The sequence below is a fragment of the Nannobrachium achirus genome, assembly GCF_963921795.1.
Source record: "Nannobrachium achirus genome assembly, chromosome: 5".
Classification (NCBI taxonomy): domain Eukaryota; kingdom Metazoa; phylum Chordata; class Actinopteri; order Myctophiformes; family Myctophidae; genus Nannobrachium; species Nannobrachium achirus.
This window is the reverse complement of record NC_137814.1, coordinates 11,411,907-11,435,345: the sequence shown is the minus strand read 5'-3', so window position 1 is coordinate 11,435,345 and position 23,439 is coordinate 11,411,907. Positions and strand designations below refer to the sequence as shown.

General features: G+C 43.7%; 1 protein-coding gene across 1 annotated transcript in view; it reads left to right on the top strand.

The window, feature by feature from the left end:
- The window catches only part of LOC308284804 (collagen alpha-1(XI) chain-like), a gene marked incomplete at both ends in the record, with an annotated part of 150,054 nt that overhangs the window by 8,613 nt on the left and 118,002 nt on the right, over positions 1–23,439 (top strand). The window contains 3 exons of the mRNA XM_080725531.1: positions 3,272–3,436; positions 7,762–7,975; positions 10,872–11,034. Coding sequence (XP_080581657.1) covers positions 3,272–3,436; positions 7,762–7,975; positions 10,872–11,034 — 542 coding nt within the window. The remainder of the gene's footprint in view (positions 1–3,271; positions 3,437–7,761; positions 7,976–10,871; positions 11,035–23,439) is intronic.

Sequence of the window (23,439 nt, the reverse complement as noted above, 5' to 3'; positions counted from 1 at the left end):
TGCCGTCACAGGGCAGAGGCCTAGACTGTCGGCGGGTAAAACTTGTCATCAAAGTGTTGGTTTAAAAACCACAACGTGCTTTTTTTGTGGACTCTCCTCAGACGGTCTCGCTCCCTTTAACATGCACTGGTAGTCTATCCCATCACCACGCCCATCGTGACCTGTAAATGAATGGCTGCCTCTTCTCTATTTTTACATCGAGCCGAGGTAAACCCAGCCCAGACGGCCTCACATTAAATCAACAGTGACGTTGTCACGTACGTACAGTCTGCAAGGCCCCCCCCCCCCCCTTTTAGTAAGCACACTTTAAAACATATTAACGTACTTATTAGGCTTCTTGACTTCAAATCCCCTATTATCACACTGTAAATCACAGCGTACCTTGGCTTAGGGTATGTGGGGATGAGGTGTGTGGGGGGATAGTGGTCATAAAGTGGAGAGAGTATGATTTTTGAGGAGGGCTGAGACGGAAAAGTTACAGAGAAGTCGGTACGGGCAGGGGTGAGGTAAGCCTGGTTTATACCGTACTTGGTTGCATGCCAGTGTTGCACACGGGAAACAGACGATCTACAAGCTCACAACCTTTCCACGGCACATTAGGGATGGGACGATAAGCGATATTATCGTTTATCGTGATAAAAAAAAGACTCACGATAATCGTATCGTGGAGATTTAATTTATCGTGAAAACCTCCTCCGTCATGCACTGGGATCAATTCACCTTTTATTTGCAGAGCTGCATATCCGATACCACTTATACCCTCAATTGTTAAAACGCACTTAGAATATACGTACTTGATACAGTCTTTTTTACACTCTCTAGCAAATCTCTTTGCCAAAAAATTGCCGATCTACAAGCTCACAACGCGTCACATTGTGACACGTTGTGAGCTTGTAGATTGTAGATGGCAAATGTCACGCTCCAGGATGTTCAACAGATGTTGGGAATATTTTATCGCACTAATATCGTAAATCACGATTTCTATGGTCACAATAATCGTGAAATGAAATGTTCATATCGTCCCATCCCTACGGCACATACCTCACTCCTGCCTCTCTGCTGACTTCTTTCAGCAGCGTTGACAGCGAGGGGCCGGTGTGGTGTTAAGCAGCGTGTAAAGCCACCACCTCCTGTGTGTGTTTCTGTCTCCAAAGGGCCCCGTGAGCCACTTTGGAGGTTTTTATCCCTAGATGCTGGGGTTTTGTGGGTCGGGCTCCTACTAGGGGGCCCAATTACACTCACTGAATGGTTCCTAACATTTTTACTGCTCCACAGACCAGAGCAGCTCATAAAAAAACAACTGGTGGGACTGACAGTATTGGCCGACAGTCGGTGACAGAGGGGGGTGGTGGGGGGGCCGGGGGCCGTAATGGATGTAAATGTTGATTTATCATCAAAATGCCAGATTGGATTACGTTTATCATCGACTGCCGAGTTGTACGAGTAGTATGTACAGTACACACATTCACTAGCAAAGTCCACTTTCGTTGTCTGGTCAATGCAGCATTCTCTGCTTTTACCCCAGTGTGGTAGACATCAATGTCGTCATCTTGTTAGGAGTCGTGTTGTGAGGGTTTTTGGAGTTGTGACCTTTGTGTATATGAGTGTTGCTCTGGGTTTAGAATGCTTAGCATGCAGACCATCATTGTAACTCCGCTAAGGTCATGGGGTTTGTTGCCTGTACGGTTAAATTGCCTGCACTCTCTGTGAAATAAGGAGCGTTTTGGTCATTGTATTATGGTGGATTCCTACCGTGACTAATGTATAGTTAAACTTCAGATACTCATGGTACTGGAGAAACCTCCACATCTATACCAATATATGTCTGGTGATATCTAAATTCAGCTAATACTGGGTGGAAACAATTAGGAGATGAAAAGAAACAACAGCAACACAAAACCAATACAAAGACTTTGAGGAGGTCCTTTATATTGGGACGGTGTCAGGATGTGGTGCTTAACACATCGGACGCCCACGTGGTTTTGATGTCTTAATTTGCTGGTGCCCATGGCAACGCGTCAAACGCGCCATTTTACCTACCGGCGAGAGTACTGGCGAGAAAAGTAATCCGAGTAAATGTAATCCGAGTATGTCCTGTTTATTTCGCGAAAATCTTTTCTTTCAGTCAGGACCGTTTTTTATCATTTCTAAGCCACAGTGTTTGTGTTACGACATGTAGAAGAGGCTGCCGTTTTGAGAAAAAAATGAAAAAAGGAAGAGAATCCGGAGAAAACAGCATTTTTGTGCAGCCGCTAAACACGAAGTCAACGAGACACACAGCGCGTCCGGGTGACGTAATTGCGCGCTGCATGTTGGGAAATGGAGTTTGTTTCATCACCGCGGTAGCCAAGTGCAGTAGCTACAGTACAGTATAGTTTACTGTACAACGCGTCAAACGCGTCGTGGGCCTCCAGCGACATCAAAGAAATTGACTTGTAGACACCATGTGGGCATCCGATGTGTTAAAGCAGTCAGCATAGGTTTGTTAGCACTGCTTTTCTCTCCGTGGTCAAAGCCCATTGAGATCTCTGATCGTCTGGCTATGAGAGCTCTGCCTCCCAGAGTTAGTCATCTGAAAAGTTTAAGTTTTAGTCTAGTTTTAGTCGACTAAATCTACAGTTGTTTTAGTTCTACTGGATCTCTTCTCCACTATTCATGGGTTGCATTTGTAGTCCTAAACCGGCCATATTGAGGACCAACATAGGTGTTCAATTTGTCTGATTGGCATAGAACCAATGTTCTCTGTTAATCAAAACACCTGTATTGGTCCTCAAAATGGCTGGTGTAGGACTACAAATGCAACCCATGAATAGTCCCTCCCTAACATTTTAGTCTAGTTTTTATTTTGATGACGAAATTATTACATTTATTTAGTCTTTATTTTAGTTTTCATCAGTGAAAAAGGGTAGTCGACCGACATTTTTCGTAGTTTTAGCCAACGAAATTAACACTGGCTGCCTCCCAGAGTTGATCACTGGATGTGCTGTTTTACAGTGGCTTCCTAACATTACCAGGGTTGGTTGTTCAATTTCTACTGTGACTTACGTAGTTAAACCTTTATACACTCATGGTACCCTGACATGCTTTGAATAATAGCTTCAATTAACCAGCACAACATAGCTTTTGGGTGGCCTATGTTATGATATGACATTTCAACCTGCCTAATGGGCTTGCAGTCATGAGAGCCATATTTCACAGGTGTACACACAGTAGTATGCTAATAATGTCCTGTGGCATCTTACTGACTGACTCTCCTCCCTGCTTCCCACAGCTGAACCCGTGGATGTGCTCAAGGTTCTAGACTTCCACAGCTCTCCGGAAGGAGTAAGGAAAACAACAGGATTCTGTACGCTCCGGAGAGGATCCAAACCCGATGTCGCGTTCCGAGTGGGGAAACAGGCCCAAATCAGTGCTCCAACCAACCAACTTTTCCCAGGTAATCACACACACAAACGCACGCACGCACGCATAGACACACACGTGTGCATACGTATATAATATAGAGTGTAAAGTAGCGATAAACAAAGTTACGTTTCTGGGAAGAATGTAGAGAAGTATTTATTTTACCATTGCAGGGGCGTTTATTTTTGAAAAAGGCTTTTTGCGGTTGGATTTCCAAGGTTCATAAACCGCCCTCATTGCCCTCAGTGACCGTGTACACTTGCCCAATCAAACCAATTGAAAGAAGAATAAAAACCTGAAAAGTGTGTTTCTTCAGCAGCCCCCCAAAATAAAACATGGTTCCAGAAATATAAGTTTGATTTTGATAAGTCTTGTCATAATGCAACTTTCTTTAAAGACTTAACGACTGGCACACAGACGACAGTACGCTGTATTTGGCCGAGCTCGTGAATGCTAACTGGGTGTAATATCGACAGGCACAGCCTGATCCCCCAGCTTGACATAATCCGATGCCAGACTCTGTTTGTGAAAAATAAACCCACCACATTTATTGTTTTAGGTCTGAATCCATCGGGTGAACCAAAAAAGAAAAGAAAAAAAAGAACACTCTTTGATAATGTTTACATTGGACTGGCTACTGCCGTTTAAACTGCTTACTGCTCCCAGGCTAAGCCCATGATTTGATAATAAACTGTAGAAGAAGAAGAACAGGAACCGTGGTCGTTATTCGTGCCTAAAAAACATCAGACTGTTGACAGACGTTACTGAGTGAGCTATTGGTCAGTTAGTCTTTGCCACTGCCACTTCTTAACCCTGACTGAAGCTTAGTTAGTTGTAAACTGTTGTCACGCACCGAACAGCTTGTAGCTCGGCTATTTTCGGTGTGCGACACTCTTATGCAACCAGAGGTGGAAGGAGTACTCCGCCACCACTGGAGTACTCTGTTGAAATATGCTACTACTACTATATACTACTAAGTTAAATTCCTGTATTCAAAAATATACTTGAGTAAACAGTACAGTACCAATATATAGTACCAAACGTACGTTTTCAAAATCTCTTCAAAAGAAATTGCCAGATCTACAAGCTCTTTTTGTAGATCTGGCTATTCTTTTAATAGCCTAAATATTAAATATTGATTACAGGTAATTGGTTAATATATTGTAATGTTTTGTAATAATAATATAACTACTGTAGGCCTAACTAGTCACTAAAGCTGTCAAATAATTGTAGTGGAGTAAAACGTACAATATTTGCCTCCGATATGTAGTTGAGTAGAAGTATAAAATATGAAAATAATGGATAGTAAAGTAAGATAAGCTCAAACAGTACTTGAGTAAATGTACTTGAGTTACAGTACTTTCCACCACTGTATGTAACTATAACTATAACCCTGGCTTTATTATCCATGCTGTAACGTGGCATGTATTTCATATGCTGTATACTATATTATGATAATGTTAAGAAAAAGAAAAAGAAAATACTTCATATCCACCAAAGGCCCGTTAACCCTTTATTGCAAGACCATAATGGAGAAAGAGGCACCATGTTGCCTGCTTGCCTCATTCTGGCAGAATACCCAAGATACACAATTTAATGGGGAACGGAGTGCCGTTAAACACATTCTCCCAGTCTGTGTGTCTTGGGCCTCGTCCAGTTTGGCTGAGTGGCAAAGGAAAAAATAAGGCACAAAATTATGTTTGATATTAGCAATTAGATCTCTTGTGATTGTTGGCTCAAAGTAATTGCCTGCGAATCCTTTCAGCTTAAGGACTGGAAATGTGTCGGAACACAACCGAGGTACCAGGGTTGACAGTTGAGGTGTTAGCGTCGCCTCGGAAACAAGGTGTCAGAATGACCTCCGTTTGGAAAAGAATGTCTCTTTTTTGTTGTTGCTTTTCTTCAATGGCCTGTTAGTCTTTTCACTGAAGTGAACCCCATTAACAGTTAAAGGATGACATTTGTTAGTTGTTCTATTTACACGGCCTATAAAATTAATGTGGCTGCGAGATCACTTTTAGCTTCTTGCAGCGCACGCCAACTACTGTTTCGACTTCTTTAATAAAGAGCAGCCCAGGTCCAGTTGTCTAGACTAGTGAGCTTTATGTGAAAGAAACTGAACGTTTGAGAATTATGTGTTGTGCCATTATTCACTTAACCCATTACAATTCAATTAAAGCCAGATTCCGGGACTTATTACAATGAATAAAACGCTCTTTTAACCAGTCTATATGGTATGTCAATTCAACATCTGCAGAGGTCGGAGCTTGGAGGTGGCCTCCCTAATAGTCCCTACTCTTCCATCGAGAAATGTTGACCCTGGGGTTTTCAAACTTCTTTGACTCAGGGCACCCCTGTAAATATTTTTTTCATCCGAGGCACCCCTACATTATAATTTTCACTCCCAGCACCTTATATTTATAGCATATCGTCGTTGTCTTTTTGTATTTATCATCTATAAAATGTACTAAACTAGTGAATACAGCAGATCTACAAGCACACAAGTGCTTGTAGATCTGCTGTTTTCACTAGTTTTGTGCGACAGTCTTGTATGACGAAGCAGGGCTTTGCTTTATCAAAAGACGTACACATTTGAAACTTGGAGATACGAGGTTTCTGCCCGACAGTGACGATATTTTAGTGATTATGTTGCGAGGAGAACGTTGAGATAATAGCCATTTTGGTTAGAACTGACTGAAAATAACTTTGTACTTAAAGTTTAAAATGATACTAAATATTTGTTCAAAGTGTCCAAATAAATTCCAAATATTATCAAATTATCTCACGGCACCCCTGGACTGCCGTCGCGGCACCCCAGGGTGCCCCGTCACCCACTTTACTGTATTGTACTGGTTGACAGTTCTAGTTATTTGAGCCAGGCGGCGCACAAGTTGGACACTAGATGCACCGATGTAGCGTAATCAGAGGGTATGGTAATCAGAAGTTCACCAGCAGCCATATTGGAGAGAAGTTAGCTGTCTCTTCTCACTTCCTTCAAAGGTGTTACCAATGATACTGACAGGCTCTGTTACATTTCATCTATCACGGTAGTTGAACCTTTTATTTCAAGGACCCCCATAACTCTGAGAGTGTACAAATGGAGTAAAGGAGTAGTTCACCCCCAAAATGACTTTTTTTCTATTGATTAGTCATGCCATGGAGACAACAGTGAGCCAACATGCACAATATCAGCATCCTGACTTGCACGATGTACAATTAAACAAAACAATAATTTAATGCTATGACGCGAATTACATCATAGTACGTCCATTATAAACCTTCCGGCCAAAACACAGACTTACAAATAGTTCCACGCTGCAGTGTACTTACGAGTGTAGTAGGCCTACTGTGTCCCCTGGTGGCAGGAACAGTGTAGTGCAGACATTACGACACACACACACACACACACACACACACAAAATACATGAAGAAACAGTGCTTTTGGTGGGCAACATGGCTTGGAGCAGTTGTGCGTGTGTGCATGTGAGCACGCGAAGCGTGCGATTTCTAGATATGAGTGGCCGCGTCAGCGGCCGCGATTTTCTAGTTAGTATTATTGGTAACTCCTGTGAAGGAAGTGAGAAGAGACCCAACCTCTCTCCAATATGCCTGCTGTGCACATAGCCTATTCAACCCATGTACTGTATGTGTCCTTGAGCAAGTCACGTAATCCCTAGTCTTGCAGAGCCAGACGTTTGGATACCTCCGCCTATATCTCAGTAGGCGGAGGTACTCATAGATCTTTGAAAGTATGGCTATGCGAGACTATACCAGTACTTAACGCCTAACATCTCACCTCAGAGCATTCATCAAAAAGCCACCTCAGCGAGCCAGATGGGGTGCCATGATTTTTTCCCCCCTAAAATATGATGATCAGCTATTATGATTATATGAGGAGGAAGATTTTTTCCAAAAAGGTGTACAGCAAGTGTTAAAATTATGTTTTTATGTGGCCACACCCACCAATTCATTAAGTATGCCTGGTTGTCACTCAGGTGAGTGGTGACTGGTGACCCAGCTAAAGTTAGCCACACCCACAGTGTTGGGTGTATGGTAAAAGGGGAAAGGATGCGTTTATGATGCCTTTTGACACAGAGGGTTTCACTTTCAGCTTTCAGGAAGTAACCCAAAATACACAGGGAAGGTAGATTTGTACATTATAACCACACCTGGGTGTCTATTAGAGTAATATTAACTCCATAGACACATACAAAACAGAAAAAGTACACAACTATGGCACCACCTCTTTAACCGCTTTCTACCTCAGCAAAAACGTCAGTTATTGGACCGGTAGGTTTGTACAGTAGGCTTTGAGTTGTTGCATAACCAACACTAACCAATGGTTCCCCTGCCCTGTAGGAGGGGTGTTCCCTGAGGACTTCTCCATCATGTTCACCGTCAAGCCCAAAGCCGGCCTGCAGTCCTTCCTGCTCTCCGTGTACAACCAGCAGGGCATCCAGCAGCTCGGCGTGGAGGTGGGCCGCGCCCCCGTCTTCCTGTACGAGGACCAGCATGGCAAGCCTGCCCCCGAGGAGTACCCGCTGTTCCGCTCCATCAACCTCGCCGACGGAAAGTAAGTGACTGACTGACGACGGGTTGGAGTGACTTGGTACTGATCGTTATGCCAAATGGTTCCATCCCAACAAACATTTCTGCGTTGGCACTGCTGTTGTGTGATCCTACTACTGACTCACCTGCCGGTGAGGAGCTCCCTCTGGGGAGGTCATAGAGACTTCGTCCTACTCCTCCCGTTCATCACTCCCCGTTGACAGGTGCCGCCCCAGCTTGTAGGAGTACAAGCCATGACCAATAATATCACCCTCCTCCCCGCCCGGCTTCACTCCCCCGAACACGGCCCAAAATGTGTTTGCATAGTCACCCGTTGGTTGCACCGCGGTGGATTGGAACCCACAACTTATGTGCTGGTGGTCAGGGACTTTACCACTGCCCCAACCGAGCGCCCATTGTTGTTTGATTGTCCTTCCGTCCATTGTATTCTGGTGAACAGGTTTATTTAATGACTGGCTTTTGGCCATCTACTTTTCGCATGTAATGTATATAGCACTATATCGATGAGGATTGAATCCAGATGCAAACAATACCCCTTTCGCGTTCCATATTGACGAGGATGGATTATTATAGTCTTGTGTGGTCAAACGATCGTAGATCTCCACTAGATGATACATACGTCAGGGTGAAGAGCTTTCCCCTGGGAAGGCATTTTTCTTTGGTTGTGTAATACCCGGTGTACCCGTTTTACCTGCGGTCAAAGTACTTAGTAGAGTACCCACAGGCAGGGGTGTCACACCAAATTCTGGGCCCTGGGTACAAGGATTCACTGCGGGGCCCCTGTGCTTTAACTATTGAAAAATAGCAGATATACAAGCTCACAGCGCGGCACCGAGTGCCGCACTGCGAGCTTGTAGATCTGCTATTTTTGAAAAATCATGAAAATCTTTGAATATTTCAAATCCTTCTGAGGTTTTTTGAAAAACCCACGTTTCTATGTCAGTGGAGCTCAAACCTTTTCATGTGAAGGACCCCCAAAATGGTATGTATTTGGCCACGAACCCCATCTCAAAATATTGAGTTCCAGGGACCCCCCAGAAGCAAAATTTGAGTTACAAATGTTCGCTTAAAAAATACATATATTCAAAGATTTGCACACATTTTCACGACTTTTCAAAAATAGCAGATCTACAAGCTCGCAGTGCGGCACTCGGTGCCGCGCTGTGAGCTTGTATATCTGCTATTTTTCAATAGCTAAAGTATAAAATAATTAAGGCCCCTCCACCACCTTGGGCCCTAGTAACTCAGTCCCACTTTCCTACCCCTTGTGACGCCCCTGCCCACGGGTCCCACCAGTATCATAGCACTTGGAGGCCAGTCTATGCTGTCAGTACTATGATATATAGATAATATCAGGGCATAAAAGGGACACACAGAGACAGATCCAGAGATGTCCATTATGGGCAAAAAAGGGACCCAAGCAAACAGACAGAAAGACAGATAGGGAGATTTGGCAGGTTTTTTAGATATTCTGGACAGCTGCCGATCCGACTGACTTCCCACTCAGCACATACCTCCCTCGGGTCACTGGGGATAAATAACACTTGCCAAGATTGAGATTTCATGCATACACACGGACACGCTCGAGATTCCGTGCATCTGACCTCATATTGCTGACATCAGCAATCTCCATATACAGTATGGAGATTTGTGGATCACCTATAGATATTTTTGTAGATCCACCGATCCGACCGAGCACGGCATGAAGGTCGGGACAGTCGGTCGGACCCATGACACAAGGGGGTTCTGGCCAAGCGTTAGCATGAGTTAGCAAGAATGCGTCAGCCTTTATTGATAGTGATTACAGGGTGACGCATGCTGCACATGTGTATTCAGTTAGATTAATAACGTTCATTCATGCATACACACTGTATAGCTATTAATTGTCCCTGACTGCAATGTAAAAACATTTTAGGACATGAGAACTGTATAGTATGCCAGAAATATATTGTTTTGTCTAATGGATTTGGCCAGCAGTGCAGAATGTGCAGGCTCAGCGCCTATAAGCAACACATTGTAAGAATATTCTTCAACAACAACTCACTTGTTTAATGCTCTTGCTTACACTAAATTGATTCATTGTTGGCTAAATGATCCCGAAACAAACAATTCCACGTATTTATTTATTTTTCTTTTCGTTTACTCAACATGTACTTTTTTTCCCTTCTTTTTTGCCTCACCAGCGGTGATTCATCATCATTAACATATGTTTGTGTTGTCACAGACTCCATATGGGAGAAGTCAGACAGTAAAGGCTAATTGATTATTGGCTATGAAATTGTAGTCTTTTCTTTCCCAGATGATTTAGAGCAGAGAAATGCTGACGTTCAATTGCACCCTGGGTTGGACCATAATGAATTAGCTAGCCTGCATGCATAACTGCGCGATGATGCAACACTGAAAAAACAATGTGCACTTGTCTCAGGCATCTGAGCAAATACAACAAACAGGATCTGTCTTGAAGTGATTTCACGCTGGATTGTTTCTCTGTCATTAACATTGAATCAAAACGTGTGAATATAGTGGGTGCAAATTGTAGACGTTTACTCTCAACTTGCAACTTACAGCATATCCACACAAATATTATCTGCCTTCTGCCCAAATCAAAAGCTAAATCCTTCCAAAGGGCTTACACGTAAAGCACTGCTAATGACCAAATGCATCCAAAGTCAGGATATGATTTATAAATATGGATATGTAAATGTTAAGCATCATCCTGATCTTTGCAGCTTCGAGCTTGTGATGCCTACACCAGCTTAAATCATCGATTTCATGACCCATTTTCCTCAACCAGTATTAATTCTTTAATGAAAATAACATGTTGTCGAATTTCCAGTTGCTATAAACGAGTGGCACTGCTGATGTCTTCTGGAAGCTCACCATGTCCTTGTGTTTTGTAGGTGGCATCGCGTGGCCATCAGCGTGGAGAAGAAGAGTGTCACCATTATCGTGGACTGTAAGAAGAAGCTGATCAGACCGCTCGCCAGAAGCGACCAGGCAATCATCAACACAGAGGGCATCACTGTTTTTGGCACCAGGATTCTTGATGAGGAAGTCTTCGAGGTAAGGCGGACATTTTGGCTATGTTCACGTGGCTGTCAGCCCAAATCAGACTTTTGGCCTATCCAGATTGGAATCAGCCTGGTTTCATCAAGTCTGAATCAGATTTTTTGCTGATTTTATAGTTGGTTTGAAATGCGATTCAAATCTGATTTGAGAAGATGCGTCTCTGGGCACGGGGACACTGAAGCCTGGTTTATACTTCATTGTATGACGTGTTGCTTAGCAAAAATAGCTGACCTACAAGCTCACAATGTGTCACATTGCAAAACTTTGCAAGCTTGTAGATCTGCTATTTGTGGCGAGTGACACCGTTGTATGAGTATAAGTTAAGTGTTACTCACGCCTCTGTTGTTATTATGGCGTTACTGCGGCAACCAATGCAGATAGATTGACGATTTCTGAATACACAACCCCGATCTGATCTCTAGCAAATACCTCTGTGGACAAGTCTGTCCCAAAGATCAGATTTGAGATACAAATCGGATTTTCCTGCGGTCTGAACAGCTGTGATGGAAAAACTGTGTAACTGCCATGTTGGTGTTGTTTCTTTTGTTTTAGTGTTCTTGATTTGAATGTTTTACTTGTTCATTTGTGTGCTTTTATGAGTTTTGGCCCTTGGATCATTGATAATGGTTAAAAGCTTTGCGAGCGTCAATGAGAAAATGCTGCGAGAATTTCCTTTTGTCAGTCTTAAAAAGCTCTCTCTTGGCCCAAAGGATTGAATCTGACAAGAGCATTATGCAGCTCTGGACCAACGTGGTGTTACGTGAGTTTTGTTGTTTGCTGGATCTCAGGCTTCCGTGGCCGGGACCGTTTAGTTCAATTTACCTGGAAAGAAATATGGACGTAATTAGAAGCACATTGTTTTTTTTTTTTAAATGAGGAGGTTCTTTTTTTTTTTTTTTTTTAGATTTGTTTTAGGGCTTTTTATGCCTTAATTTGATAGGATAGTAGACTGACAGGAAATGAGGAGAGAGATGGGGAATGACATGTGGCAAAGGTCATCCGGATCGGGAATCGAACCGGCGACGCCAACAGGCATCATAGCCTAGGATGTGGTATGCGCCTTGACCACTAGGCCAGCAAGCACCCTAGAAGCACATTGTTAATCTCTGGATTCTCAATGACTTAAAGGGATATTTCAAACATATCTTGTCCAAATGTCTAATGGCTATACATTTTCATTTAAATTCCACTACATTTGTTCATCACCGGTACATGTTTTATGGACCGCAACAACAATACTGGCTTTGTGTACACTAGTTGGCCAGAGGCATGGGCACATTCTTACCCTGCCTGCTCCAGTATGCTCTTTTTCCCTTAACAAGTAGTTGGATTTTGAGCTTGAGTGGCAGGCATAATAAAGGAAAATCCTGAGAAAGCATACATAGGCATTGGTTGTTCATACTGTGTACTCTATGTCCTTTATAATGTGTGTGCAGAGTGCATATCATTACCAATTCATGCTTCAGATTATTGCCAGTTATTGAGTACAATGGTGTTCTAGACTAGCCTGACACGTCCAGACTAATCCCTAACGATTTTAGCTCTGACAGATTTGTCTGGTTTCCAGGCTAGTTCCAGACCATGCGACTTGTGGGCTTGTATACCTGACATTTTACATTTTATTTTATATCTGCCACTGTATATCATAGGACGGAGCATAATATGCAGACAGTATTTGGCATTCCAAGCTACCAGTTTTAGCTCAGGTAGCGTTGAGCTCAATGGAAAATCTGACCTCCATGCTTGCTTAGCTCAGAAGACAATAGACCCCCTTTGATCTCAACTTGTGGAATGCTTGCTAACAAGAACAGCCTGCTAAATGCTTGCCTCCAGGTCACACGTCTTTGAGCGGAGGAGCCACTTGAACATTGGATCATTCCTTGCCTCACCGCTGGGTTTAGCTGGCAAGCTGACCTAAATTAACAGTTAATGGTGGTATAAAATGTGGACAATGAGAAGTCACAGGCAATGGTTTTTGTTAACAGACTTTCTTTGTAGGGATTTTTTTATGCTGCTGTGGTTTATAATGTAGTGATAGATTCACAGTGGTAAATTTTTAAGCCATTCAAGCGCTTCTCATTCAGAATGACACGAGTGCAACTTATACTTCAGGTTCTTGAAGCACAAAACTGTATACTGCTGTGAGTGATTGTACCTGGTTTTAAAGTGTGAGACATTTAAGGAGTAGAGGCTGAAGAAAGAATGTTCCAAAGGGTTGTTTTTAGAAAGCAGTGCTTTCTTTGACCAGGTCTATTTTTACTGATGGTCCAAGGCCAATAATTGGCCCTTTTGTGGGTGTTCTTTGTTTGAACATACATTAAGCTAAATGGAGTTAAATTACAGACCAATTTGGGGTTTCTTTTCTCCATAGAAACTTGGAAAAGTGAAAATGGTTTAGTTTTTTTCCCCCAGGGGCAGAGGCTGTTCGCACATTTTTAATCAAAGTATATCAGCCACTAGCAAAGCTGCCTGTGGTGATAATGGCCGGAGAAAAAAAATGCTTTAATTGTTTCCACTTCAGCTTTAATAGCTATGGGTTTGTTGATTGCAAACTGGCTATTTGTAAGCAAACTGGACTGTAATGACTCAGCCCACAAACCCTTTAGAATCCAAAAGCACAAACTGCCTTGATTCATTATATTCCCAAAGATGAAACGGCTTCACAAAATTAGATTCAAACCATGTCGCTTTCAAAAATGTCCTTAAAGGATTAAGATTATATTCTGGCTGGCATTCAACATCTGTATTTGCAAGAAACCAGTAATACCTCTGCTCTGAGGCGATGTGAGATATTGGAAAGTGGTGAGCCACGATATCTAGATGGCAAACACATTTTGAAGCTCCGAAATGTGTTTGTTATTGCAGTTTCCAATTTGCCAAAGATGTGTGCTCCAAAATGCACAGTACATATTGTGCAGATGCACCAGAAGGCCTTGTTTACTCTGTTAGCCCTTGACATTATGTGGCTGTACAATATAATTGGTATCTTTGTTAGGACTATAATCATCCAAAACAGTTGCATTTCATAAGACTGGCATCATGCAGCCTATGAAAACTTTACCTGAATGTACACTATTTTAAAAACGATCTCTGTCTGTCCTTCTTTGGGATATAAAATCAACATGATTTATATTGTTTTTGATTCTTGAAAGTCTCGCAGTTTAAGACATTAAAGGACAACTTTGTTTTTTTACAACAAGGGTTCATATTTTAGATTGTAATTAGAGAAAAGAAAAAGTGAGTGTTAAAATGTTTACATTTGCTTCGTGCTATTGTTTGATCGCGTTTACCGTGCTAAAATGTGGGGAATGGCTAAAAATGCATTTTTAGACACGATAAGCCAGCAGTTTCTTTATTGCTATTTACAGTAACACTTCTAGTCCCCATAAGTCACATCCAACCATGAAAGGTTGCGTTGTATCTTGGGAATGGGCTTATTCTGTGTAAAATGACATATTTAGCCACTTGTACGCATGCCCCCAACCACTGAAATAAGAATCTCTAAAACAATAGAAAAAAGTAAATTAAATAATTTTAACACTCATCTTTTATATTCTTTAATTACAATCTAAAATATGAACCCTTGTTGTAAAAACTAAAGTTGTCCTTTAAACAGAAGTAATCAATGGACTTACTCTACTTTGTTTTCACTATAGGTCAAGTAGAAAGCATATATATTAGACTTATTAGACATGGAGAGATTCTCTGGAGATAAATGGGAATCGCAAATAGATAACTGTATGATTGGATATCTTGTTATACTCTCAGGACAAGACTACCATGACACCGACCGACACCCATTGTTCAGAGCTTAACCAGATATCAAGGTGCTTAGATGCAACACAGTCAAGCCTTGCGCTTGGACCTGTTCCGGTGTTAATCTTGTCTGTTTGAGTTATTATTCCACTTCCCAGATCGATGGCAGATCTGACCCAGAGTGTATTGGCAAAGCACAACAGTATGTTTCAACATTCCTGGAGTCTTTTTTTTTTTTTTACTTCACACAATAAGCCCCAAGAAAAGTTTACAATCACACCTACCGCAAACCAGAGACATGCGTCAGCTGCCATCCACAGCTTGAGGTAAAACCTCTTGATAGGTTACCTGAGACCAGACCAGCTTGAGGTAAAACCTCTTGATAGGTTACCTGAGACCAGACCAGCTTGAGGTAAAACCTCTTGATAGGTTACCTGAGACCAGACCAGCTTGAGGTAAAACCTCTTGATAGGTTACCTGAGACCAGACCAGCTTGAGGTAAAACCTCTTGATAGGTTACCTGAGACCAGACCAAATCCTAGGTGTTCCAGCGCAGCAAGCTTGACCTTCAGAACTGTGTGTGGCAACGTTCGTTTATCTTGTTATTCGTGTTAACCGCTTTTATTTAAACCCGGAAAAGATTGCCGCTACAAAGCTGATAACTCGTCACCATGCAACGCGCTTTGTGATTGTAGATCGGCTATTTGTGCTATTCGCGTACAAGTAGTGCTTAAAGGTGCAGTAAGTGATGTTTTAGTTAAACATAAAACATAAAATAACTGGTACCTGGCTCTATATTCTGATAGCCATCATTGCTATGTTTGTGGTTATGTATGTTTGTTTTTTTTGTTCAGTGACATGGGTCTTGCTATAAAACGCTATCAAATTGAAGCTGATAAATGGGTACTCTTTCCTGATTAGCTGAAATTGGCAACCTGCGCGGAAATGTATTTTCTGTTTGTTAAAGAGCTGGAGTAGACCGGGAGACCACTGTCTGTGACCGAACAAACACTCTATGAATGGCAGTGATCACTATCAGAATATATATAGAGCCTTAACCTTTTATTCACAAAATCACTTACACTACCCTTCAAGTGGTTAATGGTAAGTTGCCTCAACATGCGCCTCCAATGAGCTGTGAGCATATGGCTGCCTTACCGCTGTCGATTGTATAAGCAGGTGTCAGTGCTGGAAAGCCAAGCGAGAGGGAAAAGCAGGGGGAAAATATGATGAGCGTGTGCTTAGTCTCTGCCCAGGCAGCGCAGCACTGCTACAGACAGCTGTTTAAGAGATATGGCCGCTGACCGCCGGGGGCCTCCTAGTCCCCCCCTCCTCCTCCTCCTCCGCCGTTTGAAATAAAGGCACAAGATGTGTGAGCTGAAACCATCCCTCTGTTTCTGTTTGTTTCAATCGCAAAAGCACCGCAGATCGCAAAGGACTTTTCGTGTGTGTGTGTGTGTGTGTGTGTGTGTGTGTGTGTGTGTGCTCGCACCGCATATTGCTGTACTTATTAGGGCCAGATGTCCCCACAAGTACTGTATAGTAGAACTAGAGAAAATCGACCTTGGGACGACCTTGGGACCCCACGAGAGAAATGTTGTTTTTCATGGTTAACAAAGAAGAGCGCTTGTGTGTGTGTGTGTGTGTGTGTGTGTGTGTGTGTGTGTGTGTGTGTGTGTGTGTTGTGTGTGTGTGTGTGTGTGTGTGTGTGTGTGTGTGTGTGTGTGTGTGTGTGTGTGTGTGTGTGTGTGTGTGTGTGTGTGTGTGTGTGTGTGTGTGTGTGTGTGTGTGTGTGTGTGTGTGTGCGTGCGTGCGTGCGTGTGTGTGTGTGTGTGAGAATGAATACTGCCGAAAGACCAAAGCGAAGGTACTTTATTTCGCTACACACACAGCAATGAATCTCCAGATTTTTCACTTTTCATCGAGTGTAAAGATGTGTGGGTCCACTTTTACACTGAGTTAAATGAAACAATACTCTGTATTTTCCTGTACATCGATGGTTCCTGAATGCTAGACCCTTACAAACCTGGCACTGTCTTTGGCTATAGACTGTCTCTTATGAGCTCCGGGCCTTGGGAGTGGATCATTGTTTATTGTTCGTTCAGTTGGCTGAGGGAGAAATGGCTCGACTGTCAACAACAAAATGTTTTTGCTTAGAACCTTTTAATGGTAATTTAGTCATTTGTTCACAGTTGAATGCGTATAGATGAAGCGGTTGGTTGGTCTCAGTGTGTCATTGATATTATACAGAAAATGTTCAAAAAGAATATGTTCAGCAGGAAAATAGCATGGTGGCCTTATTTTCCAACTGGTACGCGAGAATTTAGCAAATTCTGTTATGCATTTTTGAATGGAGTTTGAATGATTTTTTTTGCATGGGTTGCATGGCCCGTAGGAAACTTTCTCAACCTATTAAGTACCGCATAATCCTTGAGCGCGAGAACAAACAGAGTCACGCCCCAAAATATTGAGTCGCAGAGTTTCCCTTCCGTTATGCATTCCATCACGCACACAGATGAGATGGCAAATTATTTGTTTTCACTCCGCTGTCACGCAAAGCGGCATCTTGGAGTCGGTAACGCTGCAGTGAATGAGACCCCTTCAGAGCGCTCTTGTATTGCCTCCCTCCCGTGCACAGCATAAGAGGCTGTAGACGTCTAGATAATAATTTTAGACCATTGGCTGTCATCGTGAGGTCCGGGGACCCGCAGGGGTCCTTGAGGGGCTTCCAGATTGATAGTTAGGAACCAGATGGACACTTATGGGTCTGTAACTCTGAGAGCGCAAAAAATGGAACCAAATTGGCCGTGGTCTAATCCATATCAAACTGGTGTTCCTTGAAATGAAAAAAGGGTGGGAATCACTGCTTTAAACTCTCATAAGTGTCTCCATTCATCACTTAAAAACGGACATCTCTCATCATCTCACACGCCCCCCCCCCTTTCTCCGTCCGCCAACCCGCCCCCTTCCTCTCACTGTGTAAATCCCAGTGACCAACCCTCTTGTCCCTCCTTGTGCCTCAACCAAACATACCATCCTCGCTAAATGGTCCCCGCAGAGCCGTGAGGTAATGGGGCCAAGCTGTGTGGCGCTACCGACAAGCTGCGTTTGATGTGTGTAAAGAGAGAGAGGATAATACGGAAGGAAGAGGCGAGCGAGGGAGGTGAGAGAAAAGGCAGGGCAAACAAGCAGGCAGATGGTGGCGGGCCAATCTTCAAGGCCTGTATGTTGTTTTTGGGGACTACTGTCGGGAATACAGGGGCATTAATATTCAACACCGAGCATGACTTTTTGTCTGCTCCTGCTACTTAAAAAGAAACATTAGATGCCTGGTCCGCACCCCTGACCACAAGGGGCTGCGTTTGACGTAAACTTGGAGAACTCTGCATGGTATGAGACATTTCCCCCCCCCCCCATCCTGGCGCTTCTTTTGTCGATAATTGATGTCCTTGTACTATCTGGAAAGTCTATTTCGTTCTTCATGGCAATGATGACGATGTGCGCCCCCTCCCAGGGTTTGGACAAGGACGCCTATTTAGATAATAAGCGTGTCAAGTTTATCGCGTGCTGGACAAAAGAAATAAACAAAAAGTAGAAGGGGAAAAGTAAAGCAAACACGGAGGCGTCACAATTCCAAAGTGCTGAGGTGCACCACGGACAAGAATGGGCTGCACAGTATGGATTGCATGAACGGGACAAGCTTCTAATATTCCGTGATAAGCTGCGATAAGCTCTTGTTTGCACTTAACAACTTTCAGCAGACATCTCTATATACAGTCACACTCATATCGTCACTGTCGGGCAGCAACCTCGTATCTCCAAGTTTCAAATGTGTACATTTTTTCGCAAAGCAAAGCCCCGCTTCATCACACAAGGCCGCCGCACAAAAGTAGTGAAAACAGCATATCTACAAGCACACAACACCTCGAGGAGCGAGGTAGTTGTGTGCTTGTAGATCGGCTGTTTTCACTAGTTTAAATCATTTTAAAAATGATAAATACAAAAAACAAACGGTTTTGGACATACAAGGTTTCCACCCGACAACGACGATATACCGTCTAAAATCTATGATGCAGTGGCAGGCCTTCAGTGTCACCGGCAGGTCACAGTGATAGATTGACAGGAATTACCTGGCACTAAGCTCAGCACCGCAATTACTGCGCCTGAGGGAGAAGCAGAGGCCTCACCAGGGCAGGTCACCAACACTGGCCCACTGACTCAGCCAGCCACCGTGTTGTGATTGGTGCATCAAATAGCCTCGTCATCTTTCTAGGTGACACAAATCCTGTTTCCCTGATCCAAGATCATCAGAAAATGAGAAGTACAAGATGTTTGCTGTAATCAAGGTGGCTTTTAAAGGACAATCAAAATGATGTTAATACTGCCACGTAACATGAGGGTTCTTGAAAGTGATGTTTGGCCTCACTTGAAAGAGGAATCTATGAATGAATGAATTTGCGAGTGATGAATCAAGGTCCCGATCCATCGTTCCATTTGATTTATGATCGTGCCTTAGATTTTAGTCGTGGTTTCGTGCACTCTCGCGTGTGCTCGCGCGCGTGTATGCGTGCGTGCTTGTGCGTGCATGTGTTGGTTCCCTTGTGGCTGCAGGTGCCTCGGGCGTATTTCCAAGTAAGCGTGCATTAAAGGTGCATTAACATCCACCAGCTGTTCTCGATGGCACTTTGACCTGTACCTCGAATGCACGTGCACCTGGATGCCCGGCTACGAGCTCTCAGCCATGTAATTAGGCGTGTGCACGTTGTTGAACTTGCACAATTACACAATGTTCTACTCATATCGTTCTCGTGAGCGGCATATAATATCCTCAGTGCTGAAGTGGAACCTCTTTGTCCCGCCATTGTTCGACTCAGACGAAAGAGGAATGAAGTGGAAAAAAAATACATCAGTCACTTTTTAAATCCCGACTCCCACACAGTTTTGTTGCTCGCCCCAGTGGTCCAAATAATATGTTATACTGTAATCTTTCTGGCATGGCGTAGCCTCTGTACAAAGTCATGTGAACCAAATTGACCCCTTGGGGGTAATAAAGCTTTACCTTACCTTACCTTTATGTCTGAGATTCATGGCTTGCTGGCTCGTAGATATTCTCTGCTCTCGCCTATTCGTGCCAAGGTCTCCCCAACAGGACAGCATCACACATTAATGTAAATCACATTTTTCTACAGCTGCTAATGTTTTTAATTAAGTGGTCAATTAAAGCCTTTAAGAAACATGTGACTCCGAGATAAACACTGTCTTTCCCATGGCTGTGTTGATGCCGTCGAGAGACTAGCCCGGCTATCGTGGACAGTGAGTAATAATACGGTGAAAAACAAACTGTAATTTTGTTTATATCAGTGATTAGCCCAGTACGAGGTGGGATGTGAAATCTCCTGACTCTCTGATCTTGGGCCAGCAGTAGCCAGCAGCATTTGATCAAAGCTGTCTGTTTTAAGTTTGTTGGTTTCAACCATTAGCCACATCATGCTGTATAGCAAGGAAGGGGGCACGGGGGGTGGAAGCGTGCTGGCTTGGTCGGATGAGGTAATGAAAGCTCATCAGCCTATGTCAAATATGCGCTCGATCATTGTTCCCCGGCCGCAGGGCTCTCATATCATGCGAGGCCCCTGTTGCAGAAGTGCACCTTGGTGCGTTTAACCTACATCTGTCCTCCAGACAATTCAGGCTTTTTTTTGGGGGGGGGGGGGGGGGGTGCATTATGTCACACAGTAGAGCCAAATTAGTGTAGCGCAAAACAAAACCCGTCTCTCAGCCTGTCCGCTTACTGGTCCTCCACTAATCATTTATGACAGCCCCACCGAGAGGAAAATACCTGATCTTTCCAAGTCATTCCTCCTGGGGGGGAGGGAGCAAAAGTGCAGCAACAGCTCGGAGTGTAAACAATAGCCTACAGTACACAGTTAAATCCTTAGTGGTAGACCTGCGATGCGGAACTTATTTGAATGAATAAAAGGTTTTTCGAAACCAATCTGTATGGTAGAGCAGTGGTTCTCAAAGTACCCCCAAATTGACACTTATTAGCCCGCGTACCCCCATTTGAAAAGATATGCCAGGGCCCCCCATAAGAGAAGATTTTTACGGCTCTAGCAGTGATGCATTAGGCTACGGACCCCCATTTAACGACTATTTCTATCTCTGAGACCCCAATTTATATTGTAAAATCTATGTCAATGTAACTCTGAGAGAGTACAAATTGAACATTTGGTTCCATTTATACACTCTCTGAGTACCATACCCACAAGGGTCCATTTGGTTCCATCATTTAGCTGGACCCCACTTTGAGAATCAATGTGGTAGAGTATGTTAATACAATATAACTTGTACATCTGCAGTGGTTTGAGGTGATCCCCCCCTACTGCATGGTTGACAAGCAGCCCTGCCTGAAGCCCATGAGCACCAAGTCTCCCCCGGCTATGCGGGGGTTGACCCTTTTGCTGGGCAGCAGACATGTGGTCTGGGTCTGGGGGACCTGAGTTCCGGGTAAAACATTAAAGTTGCGGCGTTGCAACTTTAATTTATCCATTTGTTACTTAGAGAGCGGTTCCTTCTTTACACTCTCGGAGTTAAAGGAACATTCAGGGTTTTACTGTGTGTGTGTATAGGACCAAAGTACATCTGTGTCCTCGACTGCCTAGGCTGGGATTTCACGGTCTGCTGAGGGCTTGTGATATCGCCCACTTTTTTTTTTAGGTGATCGGCTGAAGTGGCCGTCTGCCAGATAGTCGCACTTTGTAATTTGGTGTTCCCAGTAGGGGTGTTGGCCATATGCTGGGTGTGTGTGAGACCTTAGGGTCAGTCAGTCTAGGGAAAAAGCATCAACTCCCTCTCTCTCTCTCTCTCTCTCTCTCTCTCTCTCTCTCTCTCTCTCTCTCTCTCTCTCTCTCTCTCTCTCTCTCTCTCTCTCTCTCTCTCTCTCCCTCTCTCTCTCTCTCTCTCTCTCTCTCTCTCTCTCTCTCTCTCTCTCTCTCTCTCTCTCTCTCTCCCTCTCTCTCTCTCCTCTCTCTCTCTCTCTCTCTCTCTCTCTCTCTCTCTCTCTCTCTCTCTCTCTCTCTCTCTCTCTCTCTCTCTCTCTCTCTCTCTCTCTCTCTCCTCTCTCTCTCTTCCTCTCTCTCTCTCTCTCTCTCTCTCTCTCTCTCTCTCTCCCTCTCTCTCTCTCGCTCTCTCTCTCTCTCTCTCTCTCTCTCTCTCTCTCTCGCTCTCGCTCTCGCTCTCTCTCTCTCTCTCTCTCTCTCAGTCGTTTCTCACACGTTTCTCACAGCTCTTTTTTAGTGCATCTGAGTGAGAACCTGCTCGCTTGAGAATCAGAGCAAGTGTTGAGATGCTTTGGTACTCGTTTTTTACGGCGTGGCACACAAGGGGTCAGCCGTCTGGAGCAGCGTCTGTCTGTCTCAATGTGTGTGTGTGTGTGTGTGTGTGTGTGTGTGTGTGTGTGTGTGTGTGTGTGTGTGCGTGTGTGTGTGTGTGTCTGTAAATATTACAGTGTGTATATGTATTGGAGTGGCTGTGGCTGAGTGGGTGGAGAGTGGCTGTCTGTCTGTCTGGAAGGTTTGACCCCCGGCTGTTGCTGAGCTAGACAATTAACCCTTACTTACATTATAGCCATCTGAACAGCCATCAGCTAGGTGAATGCTGCCTTTCTCTTTCTACATGTATGTACTGTACTGTATGTCTTGTACTGTAAATATGGAGTCCCACAAGACCCCAGCCTGACTTCTAAGTACTCTGATGGAAAATATAGAGCTCCATATGCCAGACATACAGTCATGACTCACACTGTTGACATTATGATGACGTCCTCCGGTAACTCCGGTGACGTTCAGAACTAGGCCAAATCTGGGATGATCTTGATGTCATTACCAGGACATCATATGGACTTTTTTGTTTGACAGGATTATTGCGACCGTCAGGGAGCAGTTTACTATGAAAACCTCCACCGGCCGTCCGTCCGTCCGTCACACGTCACACGTCACACCTTTGCCCTGCTCATATCTCCGCATCAGTATGACATCACACCACATGTGTACACAAACCTTTGTGTACGTTGCTGTGGCAACAGTCTGTTGTTGCTGGTTTGTTAGTGTACGTTAGCAACCACCTTAGCAACCATGGTTTTACCCTAGCAACCAACTGTTTACCCTAGCAACCAACTGTTTACCATAGCAACCATGTTTTTTACCCTAGCAACCAACTGTTTACCATAGCAACCAGATACGCAGAGCAGGGATCTCCATATATGGGCATAAACAGGTGACATCACACTGATGTCAGATACTCAGAGCAGGGATTTCTCCATAATATATGGGCATAAAAGGGATTCTGTTAGGGATCTCCATATATGGGCATAAAAGGGATTCTGTTAGGGATCTCCATATATGGGCATACAAGGGATTCTGTTAGGGATCTCCATATATGGGCATAAAAGGGATTCTCTGTTAGGGATCTCCATATATGGGCATAAAAGGGATTATGTTAGGGATCTCCATATATGGGCATAAAAGGGATTCTGTTAGGGATCTCCATATATGGGCATAAAAGGGATTCTGTTAGCTGTTAGTGATCTCCATATATGGGCATAAAAGGGATGCTGTTAGGGATCTCCATATATGGGCATAAAAGGGA